Source organism: Melopsittacus undulatus, chromosome 2, assembly GCF_012275295.1.
Source record: "Melopsittacus undulatus isolate bMelUnd1 chromosome 2, bMelUnd1.mat.Z, whole genome shotgun sequence".
Classification (NCBI taxonomy): Eukaryota; Metazoa; Chordata; class Aves; order Psittaciformes; family Psittaculidae; genus Melopsittacus; species Melopsittacus undulatus.
The window spans coordinates 57,826,793-57,851,292 of NC_047528.1; the positions used below are offsets into that span (position 1 = coordinate 57,826,793).

At 37.7% G+C, this 24,500-nt stretch overlaps 1 protein-coding gene across 1 annotated transcript in view; it reads left to right on the top strand.

Annotated features, from left to right (window-relative positions):
• Positions 1 to 467: 467 nt before the first annotated feature.
• Positions 468 to 24,500, top strand: part of MYO16 (myosin XVI) — a 297,078-nt gene continuing 273,045 nt past the window's right edge. Inside the window, exons 1-2 of the mRNA XM_005145243.2 lie at positions 468 to 731; positions 21,679 to 21,939. Of these exons, the coding sequence (XP_005145300.2) occupies positions 704 to 731; positions 21,679 to 21,939 (289 nt within the window). The 5' untranslated portion in view covers positions 468 to 703. The remainder of the gene's footprint in view (positions 732 to 21,678; positions 21,940 to 24,500) is intronic.

The following is a 24,500-nucleotide window of genomic DNA, read 5'->3' on the forward strand; positions in this document are numbered from 1 at the left end:
GCTTAATTTAAATGAACACATACATGAACCAGGAGAGTCTGAAAATGGCTGTGAGCTCTATCCTGATTTTTACCTTACAACATACTGAAAAATAATCTGTGATGCTAAAAGGTGGTTATTTTTGGCAGCCTATATCAATTTCCTATTCACACAGCAACTGGTGGCAACTAAAAATAATCCTGGTTTAGTACAAGCTAAGAATCTGGTCACATTTGGTGCACACACAACATGCACACATAAAATTTAAAATCCCCTGTTCTGCTATTTCATTTGAGCCACTCATCAAGCTTAGTTTGCTGCCATTTGAAAGCTATTGAAAAGCCATTAACTGGCAGGACTGTGAGAGCCGCAGTGCAGCAGCACACCTCAGTGCTGGAAGAACGTGGCTGCAAGTGCGCACCAATTAAATCTTTCTATTCCTGGCAATGTGGGATTACGAGCTGTGTCAATCAAATGTGCTACAATAGCACGTGCGGTAGTCGTGGTTCAAGACACACAGAGATTTATCTTAATGCCAGCAGTCGGGTGAGGATGACTTGGAAGCCTCTGCAAGATCCTGGAACGGAAACTACACTCAATAATGTATTCTGAGGTATACTGGATACCTGAGGAAGGGCTCTAAATAATGCATTTTCTGGGCATGACAGTTGTAGCAGAAGAGAATGCTGAAACCTGTAGCAAGACTACAGCCTGAGATGAAAGAATGTCTCATTACCATTTTATCAAATGCTGTAAGTAACAAAATGGCTATTTTGATTTTAAAACTGCCTTTTTCATTTTCTGAGGTGTCTTTTCAATGCATGTGCAAAAAGTCTAGGGCAGATGCATGATGTCAGTGTGATAGTCGGAAAGGGGAGTTGTTACTTTGCATGTGAAAATGCAGGCAGACCACAGTGTGTCTTTTTCTCCTCTGTTCAGAGGGAACTTCATTGTGTGATAAAGCTCTCATTCTGAAGTTCATACTGATCAGCTTTTAAAACTTTTGTTTAAATTAATCACTGAAGAAAATTATATTAAAAAAGAAGTAACATGTCATCCATAGCATTATGTTGAAGGCACCTGTCAGGACAGCCTTGGACATGGCTCTTGTGCTTTGAAAAGGTAACACAAATGAGGATAGCTTCATAATTATGAGCACATGTCATAATCTGTTGTAAATCAAATGCTTGTATCCCCTCCTTAGCAGAATATTTAGCTATTTGGTGTGACAGACTTTAAGGATAATAATGAAATTTTAACCTTGAATCATTCAAGCTACCTCCTTAAAGAATCTATGCTACGTTTATTTTCAGAGGAAATTGTTAGCAGCATTTTCTTTTTCTTTTGGCTTGCCTATCACAGCAATCTTCCTAGCTGCATTTTTCAAGCTTTCTGGGTTTGCCTTTTAAAGAAAACATCCAGGGTCTGAGTGGAAATTGGTCGTTTTACATCAGCTAATTAAATTATTATGTAGATACTTGTTTTGGACAGTGGGTAGCAGTTTGTTAACCATGAGTATTTTTTACTGCAGGACTTGGAAAACTTCAGATTTCTAGTGATTATGTCACTGTTTTTACACGACAAATAGGGGATTGCTGTAAAAGGTTTTCTTTAATGACTGAGGTGTACCAAGGACATTTCTGAAACTATTTTTTAAATACCGTGTTACATTTAAGAAACAAGTTCCTTGACGTTTTAATGTGACATTAAGGTGCCCTGGAGGTATTTAGTAATTCAAGGAAAAACAGTTTATCAGGGTTTCCTCTTTTTTGGGTTCAGTGGGACTTGTGCATGGAACTGCTTTTGATACTGGTGAGAGTTACAAGCCTGAATTTCCTGTTCATGCGGAGAAGCGCAGTTTAGCTTTACTGCATAGTTTTAAAGGTGTGTTCTAAGAATAAGTCTTTGAACTTGTCATGAGATTTGATAAATGCAAATGAGGATTTTGGAGTAGAATAACTATCTTGAAGATGTCATAAAAGTATTGTTCAGTCTTTATTAGCTTTAGAATTACTTTCTTAAAGTGAAACTGCAACAAATCTATATAGACGTATGTGTGTCTGGTAGCATATTAAACATGTAACTCTACAATGAAACTATAGGTTCCTTAATTGGAAAGAGATGAGAATGACTGTGGGTTTCTCTTGTTAAAAGGAAGCAAATGATGACTAATTGGAACGTTCATTGTATTGGTTAGAGGGCATGAATGAAGGACTTAAACATAGCAGAAGGTGAATGCACGACATTAGCTTTTAGTAATATTATTTCCTTTTTTCCAAAATTTGGAATTTTGTAATTGGTGATTTCTCTCTAAATCAGGGTATTTTACCACATAGCACTTTTCCTTCCAAGTAGTGTGCTTTAGAAGACAGTGGTACTTGTTGGCTGTAGCTTGCCAGAAGGGCTTTTTACTGCCTGTGCTTCTCAATACAGAATAGGCAAAAGTGCTTACATGTCCACATGTAATTAGTGAAAGAGAAATGTTTCCTCTGTGATCCTCCTGAGTGTTACCATTTGACTTAACATGCCAGTAGTGTTGATGATATTTGTGTTTGGCAGACAGCTGTGATCAGATATGGGCCAAGGCTTCCTGCAGGGTGACTGCACCAGTGATGTTCTGAGATCTGCTAAACTGAACCTCATAGAAGTTGGGATTTGACTCTTCACACCCCACTTTGTTTTTAATCCATTTCACTGATGATTTCTGTATCAGAAAGGAAAGACTTGGAACCAGAGGATGTGTGTTTGCAGAGCACTGTCTCTTGTCTGCTCCGGGGAGAGAAGCATCTAAAATATATAAATTAATGCTGCTTTAAAGCTAGTGTTTTATGAACTGTAGTGCTGTGTGCCTGGGCTTTGAAAGCACTTGCACTTTGGTTTTAATCTCTGCAGAGATTAAGTGTGGAGACCTGAGTTTAGAAAGGCTGTAGCTTTCTCCTACATTGTTAGTACAATTTTACTAATATTTCATATTTTCAGTGCACTGCTCCCACTAGGAGGCTGCGAAAATGAGATATACTGTCACCATCTTGTCATAGGATATTTCAGGTTGGAAAGATCCAACCCTGAGAGGTCTCCTGTCCATCCTCTTGCTCTAAGCAGGGGCAGCTGTGTAGTTAGGCCAAATTGTCTGGGGCCATGCCCAGTAAGGTCTTTCATCCCAGTTGTACTCTGGAATAAGGCCGGTTCCAGCAATCATCATGTAGTCTTCGGCTGGCAGCAATTAAAGCACAAGCTGTACACGTGTCTGCCTGTTTGAGCAGCTCATCTTGTCACTGCTAATGCCCATCTCCTTTTAGCAGCCAAGTATCTCTGCTGAGAGCTGTCCCTGTCTGTGCTAGTAGCTCCTTGTTGGCAATCAACTAGTGCATGCTATTTAGAAGAGAGAGCAGTGGTACACAGGAAAATACCACATTATCTGCCAGCTGCTGGGTACCATTTTATTTCAGTGATTTGTGTGACAGACTGTATAAATGAATGTAATTTTGCAAATTAGGCAGCACCTTGCTGCTGTCTTCTCTCCATTGTATATCTAGTTATGACATAAATAGCATCATTTACATGTTATGGCTGTGCTTTTCCAACTGTGCTCTGGACTTCCTCTGAGTGATCTGCAGAGTTAACTAAGAAAAATAGTACTTTAATCAGGAGGCTTATATTCTTTACTCAAGTATGCTTTCTGCTGCATATGTTGTAGAGGTGCATAAATGCAAACAGATTTAAAACCTTGCTAAGGAGTTACAGTCATGCCAGCTGCAAGTCTGAGCCAAATGAATTTATCCAAATATTAGGATCATCAAATCTGAACATCAGTCTACCTCCATTCTTTCTGGATTATCTCAATTTCTGATTCCTTTATCTCCTTTGTATGAATTATGAAACACTGAATTGTGCTTTGGTAGAGACCAGTGCTTACAGAGATCTGGGATTGAAATACTAATTAGGTGTTTATTGGTGAATTTAATTCAGGATTTGAAATGATATGAAAGAAATACATTCTGCTTTACAACATCTAGTCCTTATTACCTTCAGCATCTGGATACATGGCAAGGATTGTTCATGAAAAAAGATTAATTAAGGTAGGAGATGCACTGAAAGATTTAAATTTTGGTATATCCCTTTTTGATATCTTGTAGTCTGCACTGATTTATTCCTTCTCTTTGCTGCCTCCTAATCATAGTAATAAAAAAAGTCCTTATATGGTAGGGATCTTTCCTTACACTAAAAAAACCTTAGTCTTGACTTTAGTCTGCAATGCCAGAGACTTCAATCATACACGTCTTGAAAGGCCAAAGCCAGCAGTAATATGCTTGCAGATGTCATCTTGAGTATTTTTCACACTAATTCACAGATTTTAAATAAAATTATTGTTATATTTATGAATGAAATAAGAGTAAATTCTATGAATTATGGTTATGATTTCCATTTTATTTAATTTTATGCCATTTTTCTATGGCTTGCCATTTCATTGCATTTTTTTTTATAAGATTATTAACCACTAGAGCTCTCAGCATAGTTGGATGAGTGTTTCACCCATGGTAGTGTCTGTCCCTTTACACTAGGCATTAGTATGTTGTAGGATACCTTGGAGGAAAGAAAAATATCCCAGACTCTCATTTAGCAGATTAAATTCAGTTTATGTGCTTTTCCCAAAGGATTCAGCCCTTCTTACATCATCTAGTCTTCTGAGGCTCCAGACGTGCTACAGCGATTGCTCTTCCTGAGCCTAGTACAGCTTGGAAAGGTGTCAGGAAAGATGTGACATGATACATTAGTTTAGTTTACAGAGGATGGGGACTTGAACTTGTTTCTGCCATGGATGCAGAGACAATACTGTGGGTGAAACATGCGATACCTTCGTGTCAGCTTTCATATTGTGAGACAGCCTGTGAAAATTTCGTCTGTATTTCAACAGAGTGAATTGCTGTAGATTACATTGAATAAGAAGAGAAGAAGAGCCTGATAAGAAAAATTGGAGACTCTTACTTGGTCTGCAATACAGGATTCTTTGGCGTCTATGGCAGTGTGTGTTTATGATGTCCCATATAACAGTGGCACATAGGTGCTCTGTCACACGAGACAGTTAATGATGACAGAACTAGCAAAGTCTTCAAAGTGTTTTCTGCTTTGCAGGAACAGGATTTCTTTTATTCCAGAATTGATTAGGAGGTAGTATTCATTTATTTAGTTCATTTTATGGTGTTCCACAGAATTCTCATATCCTGTCTGACATGTCTTCTGCCTTAAGGCACAACAAAGTGAAAGTTATGCAGGTGGTGGGAAGGAGAGCTGTAAATAGAAGCAGGATATCTGTGCCAGTCATTATTCAAAAGCCATCCCTTTAGTTTAAGTTGGTATTTCATGATGGTGGCAGATAACTCTTTATGTCATGGTTTATTTCTGCAGTAAGAGAGCTAAGTACAACATGGCTGCAGGGAAAGCTTCTTTTTCCTTGTGTGTGCTTATGATACTGTGAGCTATGGCATAAGGTTAAGGTTATTACTGACATGAGATGCCCAGCATGACCGAGAGACACTGCCTGTTGAAAATGAGGCTGTGAGGAAAAAGCCGGAGTCATCTTTCCTGGGAGTCCAGAAAAAGCAAAAGAAGCAGCTATGTGTTATGAGCCACTGCTTGCAAGTTTTTAGATCCTGTGAAAATCCATAAAGCAGTTCTGGGGGAATAAATAGGTTTTTGAGGAAAGGTTGTTTGTTTGAGAAGCTTATACCATAAAATACAGAAAAGGAATGCTAATACAATGCACAGTATTTCTTACTCCATTTTACAGACTGAATCTGAGTCTCATGTATCAGTAATATATAATGCAGACTTAAAAAAAAAAATAGTCAGTATGGTTATTCAGATGTTATGAAGGGTATCTAAAAATTAGGTAACACTGCTTTTTAATTTTGCAGTGAAAACCAAATGGCTTTTATCATACAAACCTTGATACAAGTAGAGACACTAGTAGAACATTTTTAATCCTGTTAAACATTTTATGTCATGGAATCATAGAGTAGTTAGGGTTGGAAAGGACCTTAAGATCATCTAGTTCCAACACCCCTGCCATGGGCAGGGACACTTCACTCTAAACCATATCACCCAAGGCTCTGTCCAACCTGGCCTTGAACACTGCCAGGGATGGAGCATTCACAGCTTCCCTGGGCAACCCATTCCAGTGCCTCACCAGCCTTACAGTAAAGAACTTCTTCCTTAGATCCAATCTAAACCTCTGCTGTTTAAGTTTCAACCCGTTACCCCTTGTCCTATCACTACAGTCCCTAATGAATAGTCCCTCCACAGCATCCCTGTAGGCCCCCTTCAGATACTGGAAGACTGCTATGAGGTCTCCATGCAGCCTTCTCTTCTCCAGGCTGAACAGCCCCAGCTTTCTCAGCCTGTCTTCATATGGGAGGTGCTCCAGTCCCCTGATCATCCTCGTGGCCCTCCTCTGGACTTGTTCTAACAATGTCCTTTTTATGTTGAGGACACCAGAACTGCACACAATACTCCAAGTGAGGTCTCACGAGAGCAGAGTAGAGGGGCAGGATCACCTCCTTCGACCTGCTGGTCACGCTCCTTTTGATGCAGCCCAGGATACGGTTGGCTTTCTGGGCTGTAAGTGCACACTGAAGCTGACTCATGTTCATTTTCTCATTGACCAACACCCCCACGTCCTTCTCCGCAGGACTACCATGAATTTCCTTTTTGCCCAACCTGTAGCTGTGCCTGGGATTGCTCTGACCCAAGTGTAGGACCTTGCACTTGGCATGGTTAAACTTCATGAGGTTGGCATGAGCCCACCTCACAAGTGTGTCAAGGTGCCTGTGGATGGCATTTCTTCCCTCCAGTGTATCAACAGAACCACACAGCTTGGTGTCATTGGCAAACTTGCTGAGGGCACACTCAATCCCATTGTCCATGTCAGCGACAAAGATGTTAAATAAAACCAGTCCCAACACCGATCCCTGAGGGACACCACTCATTACTGGTCTCCAGCTGGACATTGGGCCGTTGACCGCGACTCTGCGTGCGGCTATTCAGCCAGTTCTTTATCTACCAAGTGGTCCACCTATGAAATTGGTGTCTCTCTAATTTAGAGACAATGATGTCGTGCAGGACAGTGTTGAATCTCCCTCTCTCTCTCTCTCTCTCTCCACTTCACAGTATAGGTGCAGGCCAGCAGGAAAGAAAGGAAATAATTTACAACTTGTGAATGCTAGAACTTCTGTACCAGCTATCATACTAGATTTGGTTTTATTCTCCATTTACTGGGTTCATGTGAGAATGACAGAAACTAGATGTTAATTTTTCTTAATTTGACCTAATGTTAAACCTTGCCTAAATATAAAAAAGTTAGAAATCACGATCATGGCAGTGGATGCCAAGAAAAAATTAAAAAATCCTTTAAATTTACATCTGTATTTAGACATAGGAAGTGATATTTAGAAAAATGTATTTTGGGCTGGCAGTAGCGCAGTTATCTTTGCAGTCTTGTAATACTGAGTGTGTACTAATTTGTCAAGAATGCCTCCAAGTAAATAAAACCTTCTTAGCAGTAAGAACTGACAACAGTTTTCCTAACAATAACAACTATTTAGAATTATTTTCAGCATATTTTTATAATTATATTAAATTGGTATTTGGAAAAATACATTCTGAAATAACAACAAGAGGAGCAATATTAACTTGGAAGATTGGGGGCTATAAGATTTCCAATGTTGTATTCAACCAAAAATAGTTTCTATTTATAATATTTTTGATGGAAATTATATTTATCCCAAAAATAATTTTTATGTCAGCATTTTGTTTCCTGCTGTAAAAAGTCTGTCATGACAGAGAAGCATCAGCATTTTTTGTGGAAAACTTTACTTGAAGTTGTAAGGGAAGAAATCTCTTCAACCTCTGTTATTTGGAGTGCTTTTTTCCTATTATATAGGGATTCTGACAACAATAGAGAGATCCAGCCACCCTGAAAATAAGATGAACAAGATTGTAAAGATCAAGGTATCATATTTTCTTACCATATTAGCACAGCATGGATGAAGCTTCAGAATTGTGATATTACATTTTTGAGAATACAGAGCAGCAAACAATCCCCAAGCATCTCTATTTCCACATGTGGAAATGTAGCAATATATCCACTTTTCCTCACAAAGTCTGTGAAATTTTGAGGCTAAGTAACATACTTTCGCACCTGAAGTAACATCAGCTCCAAATAATCACAATTCCTTTTCTTTCTTTAATTTTAGACAAATTAATATGCTGCATCATGGTAAATTTTGCACAGTTCAAAAGTTGTAAAATCAAAGAAAAAAAAATTGTCGGTAATGAAATGAACACCTGCATCAAAATTGCCACATTATAAACATGGTTATTTTGAAGCAAGTCAGATTTTAAGTTGAAGTGATTCTAATTTGTTCTCTAGCAAATGGAAATAAACAAAGTCAACACAAGCTTAGTTTGATTTGGAACAAATAAAATGTCATCCTAATGCAAGTTTTTAATATATAACAAAGAAGAACCACCAATTAAAAGAAGTGTGATTGTTTATTTTGAGTTATATTTTCCAGATGTTTACTTCCAAGCAACTGCCTTCAGTGCAAACAACAGCAAAATAAGACCTGCTAGAACAAAAATCTTCAATTTCTAATGTTTTACCTGCTGCACGTACTGTGAGGTAACAGATAACATAAGACAATCTGTCATAACCTGCAGAAACACAATGCAATTAGTATTGCCAAATCTGTTTGCCTTGCCAGTGCTATTGTACACTGAAATGCAGCTATCCATGATAAGTTCCCCCCATGTGTAAGGTGATTCAGAGAGCTGGGATGTAGTCCCTTTTAATCTCTTTTAGGCCCATGAGAATGGTAACTGGCAAGGATTGTGGGCAAGAGGGCACAGGGCAGAGATGAAAGAACATTTTGCCATATATTACCAGTTTTTTATGCCTCTAGAATACAGATATTCCTGAAGGATTTCCATTTGGAGGTGTGCTTTACTTTTACTTCATAGTTGATTTTAAAACAGAAAATGTTATTCTTGGGAAGAAGTATTGAGTCTGATATCTTTGGCCATAAGTTCTCTTACGAATGTCCCTCTATGCAGTATGACTCTTCAGAAGAGATTAAAGTGATATTCAGAACATGTATGCAGGCAATAGATCTGGGCCATAACACCTCAGGCTGGTGGAGTCGTGCTGTGGTCCCATTCAGTGCAAATCCTGTTATGAAGTATGACATATAAAATATATGTGGAACCTTGTGAAGACATCTACAGAATATTGAGCAATTTATTAAGGTCATATTCTGAAAGGTAATAAACTGCTTTTAAATGTGATTCTTTTACTGTATAAGGAATCAAAGCTTTCTCCTGTAAAGGTTATGTAAATGTTGTCATCTAAGTTGAGGAGAAGGAAGAAGGGAGGCAGACATGTAGAAATTTCCCCCTTTTTCAGTCTTTGTGGAAAGTGTAGTGTTGCCTTTCAGTAGGTTATTGCAGGAGGCTCTAGGAATTTAGCACTCAAGTTTATATGAAACAAGAAGTTTTATATTCAGATTGCAGAGGAAATTAATACCTTGCTCTTCAGGCGCTTTGTTTCGGACACAGTTACTTGATTTTGTTAGATGCAGTACTAATAATGTTAGTTACAGCATTAGTATATGTAAATCATATAGACAGAAAAGTAAAGCTCTTAAGGCAGTCTAAATGAAATACTTAATTCCTCCTAATATCCAGTGAATATATAGATCTGTTGTGGTTTTGAGAGACATTTTTTCTGTCTTGTGAACAGTAATTGTGGAGCTGTGATAATTTCTGTTTGATTTCTGCTTTCAGTTCTTTGGTAGCTTTGAAGCATCTTTTATGTTTGTGCAGTTATTTCCTCAGTGAAGGAACCTGAACTGTCATGTAGACATGGAGTCTATCCATTGACACTGTTTTTTTCAGCTTGTCAGGTGAAATGAAGCTGTTTAGTTTCTTCTTCCTCCTCTTCTTAAGACAAATGATCAACTGGATCTCCCCATTTTAATTTAACCCACAAGTGATATTACTATACATGTTCACAAGCAAGTGATTCTCTGCACCCTTTTTATGTTCTGTGAGCCCATACAACTGTGCTATAGTGTTACGTGACCACAAGTATAATGCTAGGTGGTAGGTTGTGGAAGATGACCTTAACAAACTGTTGTAAACTCTGCTGTCAGGACGGCTACTCAGCTTGCTTGTGTTTCACTTATCCATGAAGCTCCAGCTCAGACTAGCAACCATCCTTGCTAATCTAACTATAGCCCAGGCTTACTTAGGACATACCCCGTAACTATACCCCCAGCACAAGGCAGAGAAGTCTTGCAGATGCCAGTGGTGTATTCTCCCTAGTTGGTTCTCCACTTCACTGGAGGGTTTTCTTTACAAAACTTCGCAGGGCCATTCACAGGTGCCAGAGCTGAATGAGTGAGCTGCCCTGAGTGCCAGAAACGTTGGACTGCTGTGCCCACAGTGGTGCTTTTGTGTGGCTGTCCATCCAGTACACCAAACAAGGAATCTTGTGGTCTTACCTGTTAATCTCATACGTGTGTGTTATTTTTGTCTTTGTACTCTGCCTAAATTTACACTATATTAAATTCATTATAATTGTTCTAAATTCACTTCCTTTTTGTGCTATATAACCTTTCTTTTTCCTTTTCACCCTTCAAATTTCTGTTAACTTGTCTTTCCTTAGTCACTGCTTAGCTAAGCTATGCATATTTAATTCTTTTCATCTTTCTTCATAAATCAGTCCCTCAGGCCCCAGAATCATTTGTGGTATTTTCTTTTGAACTGCTCCAATTTGACTGTCTAGAATTAAATGCAGTATTCCAGATAAGTTGCCTTTCTGCATAAAGGAGGAGGGCCTGTTTCCAATCCCTTTGCTGTTTGAAAACTGAGATGGCAGTCCCTTTATGTAGACTGAACAGTGACCAAAGGCCTATATATTAGCTCTGCTGCAGATTTTTTTTTTTTAATGCTGTACCATAAACTAGTTTTCCATCTGCTTTTACTTTACATTAATCTCTGTAAAGGATTAGATTGCCTGTAGAACCACAGTCCACTTGGCACAGGATTTCCCTTCCTGTGTGCTTGACAGTCCTTATGTTTAGGTCTATGAACCACTGTTTCCCTTTTGGCTTTTGACTATTTGTGATGCATGATACTGAATATCCTCTTTGTCTTGATCTACATATACTTTTTTTTTAACTAACTTTGCTGCACAAAGGCTTTTGCATATTTTGGTTTATGTATTTTTCTTTGGGGTTTCATGTAATTCTCATCTGGTGTATGCCTCTTGATCCCTGACATATTTACAGCCTAAATAGTGATACCTGAGAATGTCTGTGATGAAAAAACGGCCCCAGGTTTTGAAACAACCTGGGTTATTTTTTTTGTTTCTTTGTTCAGATGGTAATTTATAGTAGAATGGTTGGTTAGTTCTCCTGCTGTTCAACTTTCTCAGCACCTTTGAGGTGCAACAGCTGTGATTTTTGGTTTCTTTTCACTGTGCACCTGAGTGTTAATTCACCCTTCAAAGTTGTAGATTTACAAGTATCAGCAATGGTATTAGTGTTTTTCATTGCTTATTGTGATCTCACTGTCCTTGCACTGTGTAACAAACCCTTTATATTACACTGTGATGGCAGGAAGAATTTTCCACTGAATCTGTTCCTAGATCATATCCTCCTCTGCTCTCTGTCCTGTATGTGAAAGTATGGACTAGAGATGAATGTATTACTACCTCTCCATTTACTGCCCTGTGAGGAAGTAAGTCTTATCTTCACAACTTAATTATAACTTCAGAAGTTTTGCATTGCAGCCAAATAAAGACAGGCAGGTCTGTGCAAGGACTGAAAGGAGGAATTTTTTTTTTTTTTAGAGGACTTCCCAGCGCTACCTTCTTGTCTCTTTTGTTGTCATTTGGCAAACTGAGATCTTTGCTCTCGTTGTGCCTTCTGATTTGGAGCTTCTTCAGTTTTATTTGGTGTTGATGTGATGTGTAGCAATTTGGATTATTAAAATATGACCAAATATGCTAATGTTATTTTCTCAAAGGCTTTGTGAGTGACAAGCCTTAATAGGTGCTTTATATTAATCTATCAGATATACATTATTGCTTCTGGAAATCCTAAATAATGAGTGACATAAATACATAGATCCAGAAGTGAACAAAACATTAGAAGGATTAGCTCAAACAGCCACTTTTGATTTTCTTCTAACTTCCCTATATATGTGTCTTAAAAAAAAAAAAGTGTTATTTTGACTCAGATGACTGCTGCTTTCTGATTACTGTAAACTCGCTCTTCAGATCCTGACACAGAGGCTTAAAATATTTCTTAAAAAAAATAAGAATACATGCTTTAGGAACAGTATTTTTTTTTGGGGGGGTGGGAATATATAAGCATATTTTGCTTTGATTTTCCTAAGAAAACAATGTCTGTGTAATTGTTACTTGTGCATGTGCATGCATATCTTTTAATTTTATTTCCTCTCATAATTTCCAGACCAGCTATCTGACTGTTATTTAGCTTGTTGGTTCATTTTTGAACAGCTCCCACTAGCCCTCTCTATGGCAAAGTCTACAGATGGTATCTAGAGACCTCTCCCAGTAGGGTGGTTGAAAGTCATCCAAATTATGTGCTCTCTGCCCTGCACAATCTTAAGTCTGTTTCAAAAGACTGTAGCCTCAAATACTGTTTCCTGCCTACTCCTACTCTTCTACTACTTACTAGAACAAATATGAACACCCTTGGTTTTATATTGTAAAATTCCTTTCTGCTGTGTTGGAGTGTAGTCTTCACTTCAGACACTGAAATTTAGAAGGCACAAAAGAAGATAATTATGGCTTACAGCACAACAGCACAGCATGGTAATCACAGGAGCATCAGGACCATGTGCTATGCTGTCTAGATATGTTTTTTTGTTCTGCATGAACCTTTACCAAGCAAACATGATCCAGTACATAATATTTAACTGGTGAGCCAGGGATTGCTTCTTGCCCTTCTTCTACACACTAGAATAGAGGTATCCAAGATCAACTTTTTAAAAATTATTTTTAATTTTTTTTTATTATTTCTCAGTAATTTTTTTTTTTTGTAAGGGCATACTGGATCCCAAGTTTCATGGACCAGTTGCTCAAAATAGTCAAGAAAAGCAGTAGGTAGTGTTTTTTGGCTTATTGTCTGGACATTGGGAGTGTTTGGAGATGGTACAATACAGCCCTGAATCCACATTGAGAGTAGACTTTCATGTCCTAAAGGGTCAATTATCTGGTATATTATATGAGAAGAGATGAATGAATTAATGTGTTTTACTAATCTTGGATGGTATGCTGTCTTTTCAGTTTAGAAACTCCAGTGCTCCAGAGCAAATAATGGTGGTTTAGTTTTGGGTTCTCATGTTTGTGGGAGAGCTTACTTGAATTATGCTGTGGCTTGTGGGAATCCAGACTGCACCTTTGTCTCATCCTCCAAGGATAGGAGAATGACAGCAGTAGAGATAATATGGAGTTAGCAGCTTTACCAAAAGAAACAGTATGAAATGGAGCAGCATCTGTTTATTTTGCTTCCATTCTTGTAGTTTCTAGATGTGATACATAGATGAGGATTCTGGGATATATACAGTTCCTCTCAGACCATTCAGACTGGTGAGTTCCTTGTGCTTCAAGGCAGGCAAAAGAAAATTATATCTTTTTTTTTTCTGTAAAAAAATGAGAAGAACCCCTTATGCATGTATTTTGAAACCTGTGTTTTATTACTCTGAAGGCCAATGCATGAGTAAGCAGTTTGGCTGCATTTATTGAATAGGCTGGCACACAGTTAATTACTTTTACCTAGAACATAAAATATCCATACATTACAGACTGCTACATGACATAAATAACAAATGACAATGCAGAGCCCTCTGTTATATTGAATTCATTATTATTCAGGCTCTCTTCTATCACTCTGAAGACAAGATCCCAAATTGGTAGATTCTTTGATTTAAATATATTTTTAGAGAATGCTGCTTTAACTTCACTGAATTCCTGATAGATAATAAAGTCTATTAGAAGGCCTGTAGAGTTGATTAATAGTGTCTGATAAGTAACTTTTCCTTGGTATCAAGCTGGAAATTGATTGCAGTTGTGACTGCTTACCAGTCTAGTCACATAGAAAGGCTCTCGAAGAGCAGCATACAGGAGTAGGGCTTTCTTTATAAGAGGATGGCTGCTTGAATGTGCTTAGGATGGCTCTTCAGTACAGAGTTGGATGTTAAACAGGAAACGAGGAAGCTTTGTGTATCCTGTCATTTAAGAGCCCCACCTTTGTAATTGCACCCAAAAGAAGCTTTCTGAAGCCAGGAACAGGCGAAGCACATCAGCTCCTTTATTGAAATGTATCTTGTTCTCAGAAGACTTGGCATCAATTGAATTCTTTACATTCTTTACAAGGTAAATAGTCCACATTTATATTGTACCCTAATGATTATTTGCTTGTGAGGTGGGGAGGAATACCAAGAAAAAAAGAAAGGATTAGGTCCATCACTACAGTAAGCAGACCACTGCTGACCTGATGAAAACGCTTTAGCTGTTAAAATCAGGCTGAGTGGGTTACAAGCATTGCACTTCAGTTACAGCTTAATAAATGTAATGGAGAGGCTGTTCAAATGGTAAGTATTTTTTCCTGTGCTGAACAAACAATTTTCAAATCCAAGTATTTTGATACAGACCTTAACACTGCAATTTGAGATGGATTTAAATTAAACTAGTCCTTTCTATGGGTGAAAAATATTTCTTTTTGAAACTGGAAGATCAATAGACAATACATAATAACTTGATTTCTGAAGAAGGCACCTCTAAAAAATGCATTGGTCTGTGGGCCAGACACTGTAATTTCAGTTAGCCTATTGTATTTGCATCACTGATTTCATATGACATTCATTTCAGCTGCATAAATACTAATAAATTAATATTTCTAATTAAATATAATAAATTTAAATAATATGCATTGTTGGTAGCAGAAAATCCTCATGTATAGTAAAGTAATTGCATACAACAGCAAAGCACATTATTAAAGGGTCAGGGCTCTAGTTTCTGGTCTGATTTCTGTTATCAAACTTGTGGTGTAAATTAATGCAGCCTTTGGAGCTGGATGAAGCTGCACTGATTTACACCCTCCGTGTATCTGGGTCTGTAGGTGCCAAAGCACTTGCTGTGCACTGCATTCTTTTCCCACATATCTTTGTTAGTGCTGTGAATATGTTTAGATACCCAGCTTTGAAAGTGTCATGTAATAGTACAGTATTTATTAAAAAAATTCTGGTTTTTGTTGTTTTTATCTTTTTTTTCCCATTTAATGAATGCTAATCTATTTAACAGTTTGCTGAAGTTGTTGAAATCTTCAAATGCTTTATCTTTCTGAAATTCAGGATGATTTCAGAGATCTTAATTAGATTGTAGGTGTTTAATTGTAGGTATGAAGAGGGACTGATACCATATGTTTAGTAAGAACAGACCAAGATTGGAACTGAAGTGTTAGAGGACCCAGGCTAAATACCGTGTATGTTTTATAGAGTTTTTTGCCCTTTTTCCTTTAATACGATCAAGATGCTTAGAGATTATTGTTTAGGTAGCAGTCTCAAGTAGATACATTCTCAGAATCTTAAATTGTCATTTTTCCAGGTAATTTAAGCCTCATACATTTTTTCTATGCTCTAAAGACCATAGTCCTTCAAATACCCAGAAGTTTAATTATTAGTTGCTTAAAATATCATCAAAATCAACATGAATGTTTACAAAAATAGAGGTAAGCATGTGTCTTGTGTTTGCAGATTTGTAGTTTTAAACATTATGCACCGTAATTCCATGTTACCTTATTTGAAATGCTTGCTGCATTAGGCAGTGTCAGCAGTTTGGTTGTGTGTGTGCCTTTGATGAAGATACAAGTGTTTTAGCTTGCTGTATTTTGCAAAATACACTATTCCCAGGTTCCAGGAATACTTACTTCTCTGAAGCACAACATATATTTGTATCACATGAGAAGTCAAAATGCAGTATGTATGAGCACAGTTGCAAACATTTTTGTAGTGCCTGTGTGAACATGTATATAGGCATCCAGCTTTACATTCTAGAAATGCCTCCTTGACATGTGATTTAGATTAAACAGAAGTATAATTACCCCCAGGCAATGTGAATTATTCTCTGAGGTGTGGGTTTTTTTAGGATAACTAGACTTCCAATTTAAATGCTAGATAAGTGACTGAAGTGACGTAAGCCATAAAGAAATTGAAGTACAATGTGGTTTTTGAAAAGAGGTATAGCAAAATATTTTTACATACTGTAAAGTTACTTGGGCGCAAATCACCTGCAGGATATGGAAGAAAATGCCTGTAGTAATCACATTCTTCCTCTCTGTTTTTGTCCCATCATCCTTCCCAAGCTCTTCATGTTGTTAAGGAACTAGTGGTTGTAGTGCCACTAAATAGTCCTCACCTTCACAGTGAGAACCAGTGACAATTCAAACTGAGCAGTTCCTCTTTACTCAGAAATTTCTTGTACTGAAATCAAGCTCATAATTTATGTTGTAATGCAAGTGGCACTATGTCCAATTGTGAGTAAATTGCTACAATTTTATGAACAGGTTGTTTTGTAGCAATTCTTTTTCTAGTGATTGAGGGTGGACCCAGGCAGTGAAGCAGCTCTACAGCAGCAAGCATCCTTGAAACATTTTATTTCCCCTTTTGGTTGCAGTTATAGTGACTTTCTTTGTCCTATGCTAGTTAGTAACTAACGCCATAAAGGGATCTCTGTTTTTTGATATTTCAGTGTTTCACAAGGGCTTTTATGCTGTGTACTTACACAGAAGATACAGACCTTAAAACCAGATGCATATCTACAGTTGTGTTTATTGTAGTCATTTTGGTCCAGGGCATCTCATTAAATAAATAATACCCTGGTAAGCTTTTTCAGTGTTTTGATGGAGACATTGCTAATGAATTTTCCAGTGCAATAAACCATGACAGTCACAGTGACCTTATCAAATCACCACACATAACTGTAATTTGTCATAGACTGAAACAAGAATCACATGAAATAATCTTCAAATATGATATCTTAAGTAATGAGATATAAATTCTTATGCAGATTGATTCAGAAGGCAACCTTTTTCCCTACCCACAAACCTTTTCTCACGTTACCACACTGCCTTCTGACTAGCATACTCAAAACCAGCTTTGCCTGAGATGATGTTTTCCATGTATCTTCTGCTATTTGAATAGGTCCCATACAAGGTTCTTGTGTAAGTTCAATATACTGGCTTATGCTGGTTTTCTCATATGTGGGAAAGAAAAGGATGGACAGACCTGCCACACGTGTTACCCGTTTAGGAGGCTTTTAACAGCTTCGCTTTCAAGCCTGTCTGTAGCTGATTTGTCAGTCTCTAAACAGCATCAGTTTACATCTGCCTAATAAAGTTGTGGATTTTAGCAGCTATTTTTTCCTGGAGGTCGTCTTTACAGTTGAAGCTGTTGCTGCTTGTTGGCAGTGCTCAATTAGGACAGAGTGGTTGGAGTACTTTGAATGATACAGTTTAATCCTGAGGAGTGGGCTAACAGAAACTTTGGGCAGTTCAGCAGAGGAAGTACATATTTTCATGCCTGAGACAGACTAATCCTATGCATTTGTACAGGCTGGGAACTGACTGACTTGATCTGCAGCCCTGCTGAAGAGGATGCAGGGGTTACAGTGGACACAAAGTTGAATCAGAGCCAGCCCTGCATGCTGGTTGCAAATAAGGCAAACTACATAGTAGGCTATATTAGGAGGACTGTGGCCAATAGACTTAGGGAAGTTCATTATGTGTAGTATGAGTGTAGTTGAGTGTAGTCTTCCCCCCCCCGTGTAAGATAGACATTGAGGAAGTGGAGTGAGGGCAGCAGAAGGCTACTGGGAACATTATATAAATGACAAAGCTGAACTCTTCTTTATAGTGACAGTAGTAACCAGGGATGAGGGCCACTGAAAGAAAAACAAGGCATTTTTGATAGGGGGCAAAACTGGAACAGGTTACTCAGAGAACTTGGAGAATCAGGTGCCAGAAGTTTTCAAGTCTCTGCTAGATAAGACATGGTTACGTGATCTGATGTCACTGATTAGCCCCCTGCTCAAAGTGGCACTAAGTGATCCCCCAAATTTTCACCAGAAGCATGTCTATAACCTTTCTGGGTTTGAGTCTGTCTCTCTTGGGGTAATACCAACATAGCTCTGCCTCTTGTGCTGCTGGCAATTCCCCATGCTCAGTAGGCCACCACTCAGAGCAGAGATCTGCCTGGTTCTAAAACTGGGACTGAATGTTACATGCCTTAATGATTAACATCTGAAATATTAATTCAGAGTTTGCCTTTGTTTGCATCTGTACTATGTTGTTTAATCCAGGCTTAAACTAACAAGGCTGCTGACCTGCAGCTGTTATATCCGTAGTCAGGTACAGATCTCATCTGAGATGTATCAGGTTCCAGATTTTCTGAGAATAAAATCCCATCTGCAGCTCAGTGCTTCTCATCTGAGACCAGTGTCCAAGTGCATTAAGATACTTCAATCTGCCTGAATTGTTTGATTCTGGCCATACACACTGGAAGCCACTATGTGAGATCAGTTCTGGCGGTCAGATACTGTTTTTCACAGAGCAAATAGACACTGATGCAGGCTGAAAGTCACTCCAGGCAAAGGATTCTAAGCCAGCCACATCCTTTCTGAAACTGGAAGCTGGCTGCAAGAACTCATCTTTGCCATGCTTTATTTGACCAAGTCATTAAGCTAATTTGTTTGATTTCTCACCCTGGAGGAGCAGCGTACAGTAACAGTAAAGGTGTTCTACAGCTTGCATCGGTCCCAGTTGTGATGTGGCAGGAAACACTAGCAGTTCCTCCTAAGAGCGGAAGCTAAGCTGAGGAAAAGCAAAGATATCTTTCAAGTCTGTTGTCAGTGAACAACACTGATTTACGGCTAAGACTAGAAGAACAGCAACAATTTTCACCCTCAGTTGAGTTTTCCAGCTATAGACAGCAACTTCAGCTGTAGCTTGTCAGAGCCCAAGTATATGGCTGCTGCTTCTTCCTTCATATAAGAGAAGGAAGGGACAGAGTTCTTGTAAAACTCTTGTACAGTTGGACACTTAGCTTTATTGTCAAACATGGTGTAATGCAGCAAGCTGGTTTTCCCTCTGAGGCTGAGCCTGACTGGCAGGCGCTATACACAGAAGTGTTGGGTTATAGTCTTACAAGCCAAAAGTACTGTGTGGGCTTAAGGGATGGGTACTGATGTATTTTATACAAACCAGAACAATTCTGATAAGGAAGGTTTCAAGTTTGTTCATTGCTTAGTCCTGTTGTGAGAGAAAGGAGATGCAGTCCCAAACTGCCTTGGGCTGAGGAGGGTCTGAGTGTACATCTTCTATTTGATTGAATTCTCTGAACACTGGGACTGAAGTGCAGAATAAAGTTACATCTTCTGCGACTTTATGGAGCTACCCTTTCATTTCCTTGTCTTTTCTGACATGTGCTCAGAAATGAAACATATCATTTAAGGTCAAATGGAAAATTTTGTTACACAGAAGGAGTTGTTGGCTTTTGACATGTAAAAAGAAAGGGTTTATGTTTTGGCCTAGTGCAAGCCAATACTTGTTTCCATTTTTTTTTTAGTTTGATGACTATTTTTTTTTTAACTGTAAGGGTATTCTAAGGAAAGAACAGAAATTATAGGGAGGGAAAGGATAGCCTATGTTAAAAGAAGTTGACTGAACTTGACATCTAGAACTGTATTTTTTGCCTGCTTCTGTCATGGAGTTTCTCAAGAAAACACTCTGGGCACTTTCTGTATAGATGTATGCTCCTCAATTTTGGGAAGTCTGGTTTGAGATCTTGGGTTCTGATTCGTAGTGAGTACAAATAGAATAGAATACAATATATAATTTATAATATAAAATCATGTAACAATATAATGAATAAATAGATAATGTAATAGATATAACTTACAGAGTAATTGACATTCAGGCCTAGGACTGTCACTTTCCTAGTATTTTATTATGGTATTATGATACATAATAGTTTATGGAATACTGTGCCCTTAAAGCAAAACAAAAACATTGAAGAAAAGAATACAGAATTCTTGGACACCCAGAACTAGTGATTTAAAAAGAAAATAATTATCTTTCAGTTCTCCAGTACAGAATGTAGATAAGAATGCCCCTTTATCCCTCTCTTTTTAATGAAAATAAATATTTGTGAAGCATTTATGTGCTATGATAATGTGAGCTTTACAAAAGACTGTCAAGAAGTTATTAATTATGCCTTCAGAGCATGGTTTGAATGGTATTCAGTAGATTAAACATATGTCAAGCAACAAGCAGAAAACAAAGCGGTCATTTAGTCAAGACTGCTCTGCTAGTTCCCTGAATGAGGTAGAGGTCCTTTGGTGGTATAATTACACACTTGGAACTGCACTTGCAAAATAAGTAAACAAAAGCAGGCCAAATTAAAATTGCACAGTAGTGCTTAATTTTGGTATTTAGTGCCCAAAGTGACTTGAGTCTACATTCCCTTCAAGAGCTTTTCTATCAAACTAAGGAGAAAAAACACATCTGGACTGCTGACAGAAATTACAAATTTGGGCACCTAGCTCCCATGTAAAAAAAATTTAAGTATGTAGATAAAGTAGAACACGAGAATCAGAAGTGATTTGGTACCCTGTCAAAGGGTTTTAGGGCAGGTTAGTGGGTACATCATCAGTTGATTTGGATTCACATCCAAGGACTCTAGCAATAAAATTATCTACCAATACACTAGTCCTCTTTTGTAAGACAACTGTCTCCTGAAAAGCAACTAGCAGCAAGTTATGGTCTTCTTTCTCAGTGGAAAAGTGAACACAGTAGAAAAGAGCATCACTGTTAACTGCATTGTCAGTAAATATACCAGATTTAACAGTAACAACAAAAGAGGAATCTAACTTCAAGGTAATGCTACTAATGTTAGGATTAACTGAATCAAAGACACATTTGTGATTGTTTTCCACATGAAGATTTCAGTATCTGCCAGTTTCATCAGAAGATTCCATTTGGTTGGCTCTAGACAATGCAAAAAAAAAAAAGAAAGAAAAAAAATAATAATCTGAATCTGAAATTATTTTGATGTCTTTTAATAGACAGTTGCCTGAATACCCACTGCATGCTAATGAACTCATTATAATTATGATATGATGATTTTTCTTCTCACTGAATAACAGGAATTTTATAACCTAAAGCAAGATGAAAATTAATAAAAAGGAAGTGTGGGCATCAGCGGTGTCAGTTCCCTGCAAAATAGTCTCTTGTTTGTAACCAAATGCAGGCCACTTGAATTATATTATTTAGATATTTTGCCCATCCCACAGCTGAACTTTTGCACTTTTCTCTATTCACATTTGTTCACATAAACTGAGTTAGATTTTAAAGAAGCATCAGTAGTTTAATGAAATTAGTTATGTGTTGTTTCTGAAAACTAAATTATAATGGTATATACTCTGTAGTCAGCATTGGTCAAGTAGGAGGAGCTCACATGATAGATTTACATATAGCTAGGACAAAAAACTTGGTGAAGGTTTCATGGCACATGCTGTTGCATGAACTAAATGTGTTCATCTTTAATTTCTTTCAGGCTGTTTCCAGCTATGTAATGTTTTTCGGTCCCATGAGATGGAAATTGAGCAGTGCTTGCTGGAGTCCCTCCCTCTCGGCCAGCGGCAGCGGCTGGTGAAGCGGATGCGCTGTGACCAAATAAAGGCATATTATGAGCGAGAAAAAGCTTTCCAGAAATGGGAGGGCTATGTGAAGAAACTGAAACATGGAAAGAATAGAGTTCGTTTTAATCTTGCTGATATGATACAGGATGCAATCATACGTCATGATGATAAAGAAGGTACTCTAGTACTTTTGAACTTTTTGAATAGTAAAAGTTTCAGAGGAAAAGCTCACCTGTCTTTAAGAAAAATACTATTTCACGTGATAGTAATCATTGTTGTAATAGAATATACAAGCATGTATTGCATACACAGTGTTATAGATTGTTACTGAAATGAATAAGGTGTGGAGAGTAAACAGAAACCTAATTAATTTATTCTGAGGTTACTATATGTAGAATAATAGAATCATAGAATAGTTAGGGTTGGAAAGGACCTTAAGATCATCTAGTTCCAACCCCCCCGCCATGGGCAGGGACACCTCAAACTAGACCATGTCACCCAAGGCTTCATCTTAACCTGGCCTTGAAACGAATATATTTCAAAAGCAGTAAGGACTATGATCATCATTATGATTGGCCTCTTATAAAACTACATGAGCCATAGAAAATTAGTTTCTCAATTTTAGCCAAAATCTGGAGTAATGAATGCTGCTATTAGTGGCACTGGCCTGGATAGAGCAATGAGACAGTGTAGACCCACAGTCACACCAGATGGTGAGTCATCTTTTTGGTGGTGAAATGATGTTTGTCCTTTTGAAACATGTATCCACATTTTAGGGGCTCTGTTTTTAGCTTCCTGGTGGTGTTTTAATTCCTGGGAAATTTGATAGTAATCTTGGAAAAACCTGTGATTTTCTCCTCAAAAGGAAACCAAACCTTGCAGTAAGGATCTCTCAAGTTTTAGAAGTCCCCAAGAATTCACATACTGTTGTGTGTGAGGGATGTAAGAGCTGATGCAATGCTTTTAACAACCCCTATGCAAACAGATTTCATGGCAGCTCTTTGTAATCACATTAACACAAAACTACCTGGGTACAGGAAGCTCTGAAATGGAATCACATCACACAAATGAATTGACAAGTTTCTGCTAATTTTTTATCAGTTTGATAAGGTATGTTTGTTTTTACTCACTCCTGAACCTTCATTTTAATGGGCATTTGCTCTGACTGTGACTGCTTATCATTGCGGTATAGTCCTCCACATTTAGATCTATACAGGAAATGAATCAAAGAACTTTTCCAGTGAGTGCCCAGGGCATCATTTATAACTAAGTTACAAATAAGCTTCACAACCTTTTCTTCTTTCTCCAGTGTGTAGCAGTACAGGGATTATAAATGAAGATATTCTTCCTGCTTGTTCCCATAGCTCCCAACATTCTATAAAGCCCAAGCATAGTACTAGCTGTAACTCCTAGCATTCTATGAAAGTCAGATATTTGAAAAATGAATTATGAAAAAATGTAACGTTGTTGTGGTTTGGTTTATACAGCACTCGTTTAAACAGTGTGCTTAAAAACAAAAGTTAAAAAAAAAATTGAAACTCATAAAAGCTGCTCTCCTACTATTGTTTTTGAGTGGAACATCCAATCACGATTCTTCAGTGAATACATCTACATTAGGATTTCAGCTAAAATCAGACGTACGCTTTTTTAGTAAATATCATATCCATTTACTGTGTTTGGACTTGTTTTATGGAGCATATGAACTAGGTTCCTTACAGAGAGAACTAAACTGGAAGATGTGGTCTGGAAGTACACCTAGTGCCTCTGAACAGTAATGGGTTTTCAGTCCATAAGTCCAGGATAGACATAGGCTGAAGTAACCTCTGAAACAGCTATAGCTGGAGAAGTTGGGCTTTTGGCACTATCTGTTTCTCTTTTTTATTTATTCATATTTCAGCCATTCATTCAACATTCATCATTCACATTACACATCACTATTTTCTAATGGGTATATAAAGCCAGTAAGCTACTTGTGATAGATCCTGATAATTGCACAAAGTATCCTCCATCTCACTGCAACTTCACATCAATTTTATTGGTACAATTTGAGTAAATACAGCTCTGATGTGAAAAAGATCTGAATCCTTCCCTTCACTGGGTCCTAAGGCAGAAATGACTGTAATATAAGGCTGCAGAGGGGAATGAACACACATTTGCTGGCTCTTTGAATGTCACACCATTGAATGTCACTTCCTGCTTTTGGTGAAGCACCCTGGGGGAGTGAGAAAAAGAGACTGTAATAATGGGTTAAGCAAACAGGGGTGGGAGACAGGTTTTAACAGCCTGTCAGCTTTCCTCTCTTCTTACAAATCCTTGTCTGGTCTTCAGGATCTGTCTTTTACTGCACAGTGTGCTCAGTAATCAAGAGCATTCCCAAATACACTCAGTCTGAATACAGGGAACAAAGTTCAGTAATAAATATGTAAAAATGCTTCTCCTGGAAAAGCTGAGCATTGAACAAATATTTTAAACCATAGCTCAATGTAACTAAGCAGCAAAGAAGTACCTTAACACAAATTAATAATAATAATAATAATAATAATAATAATAATAATAATAATAATAATAATTTAATGCCTTAGCATAAACCCCTTTCTGCTATAAAAGATAAGTTAGCCTGTGGAAAAAAATGGGGTTCAGACTGATCTAAATATTATATATTTTGTAATAAATAATGAAAGTGATCAAGATGAGAACTCAGAAAATCTTAAAAAATTCAGGTTTTTCTACTCAACAT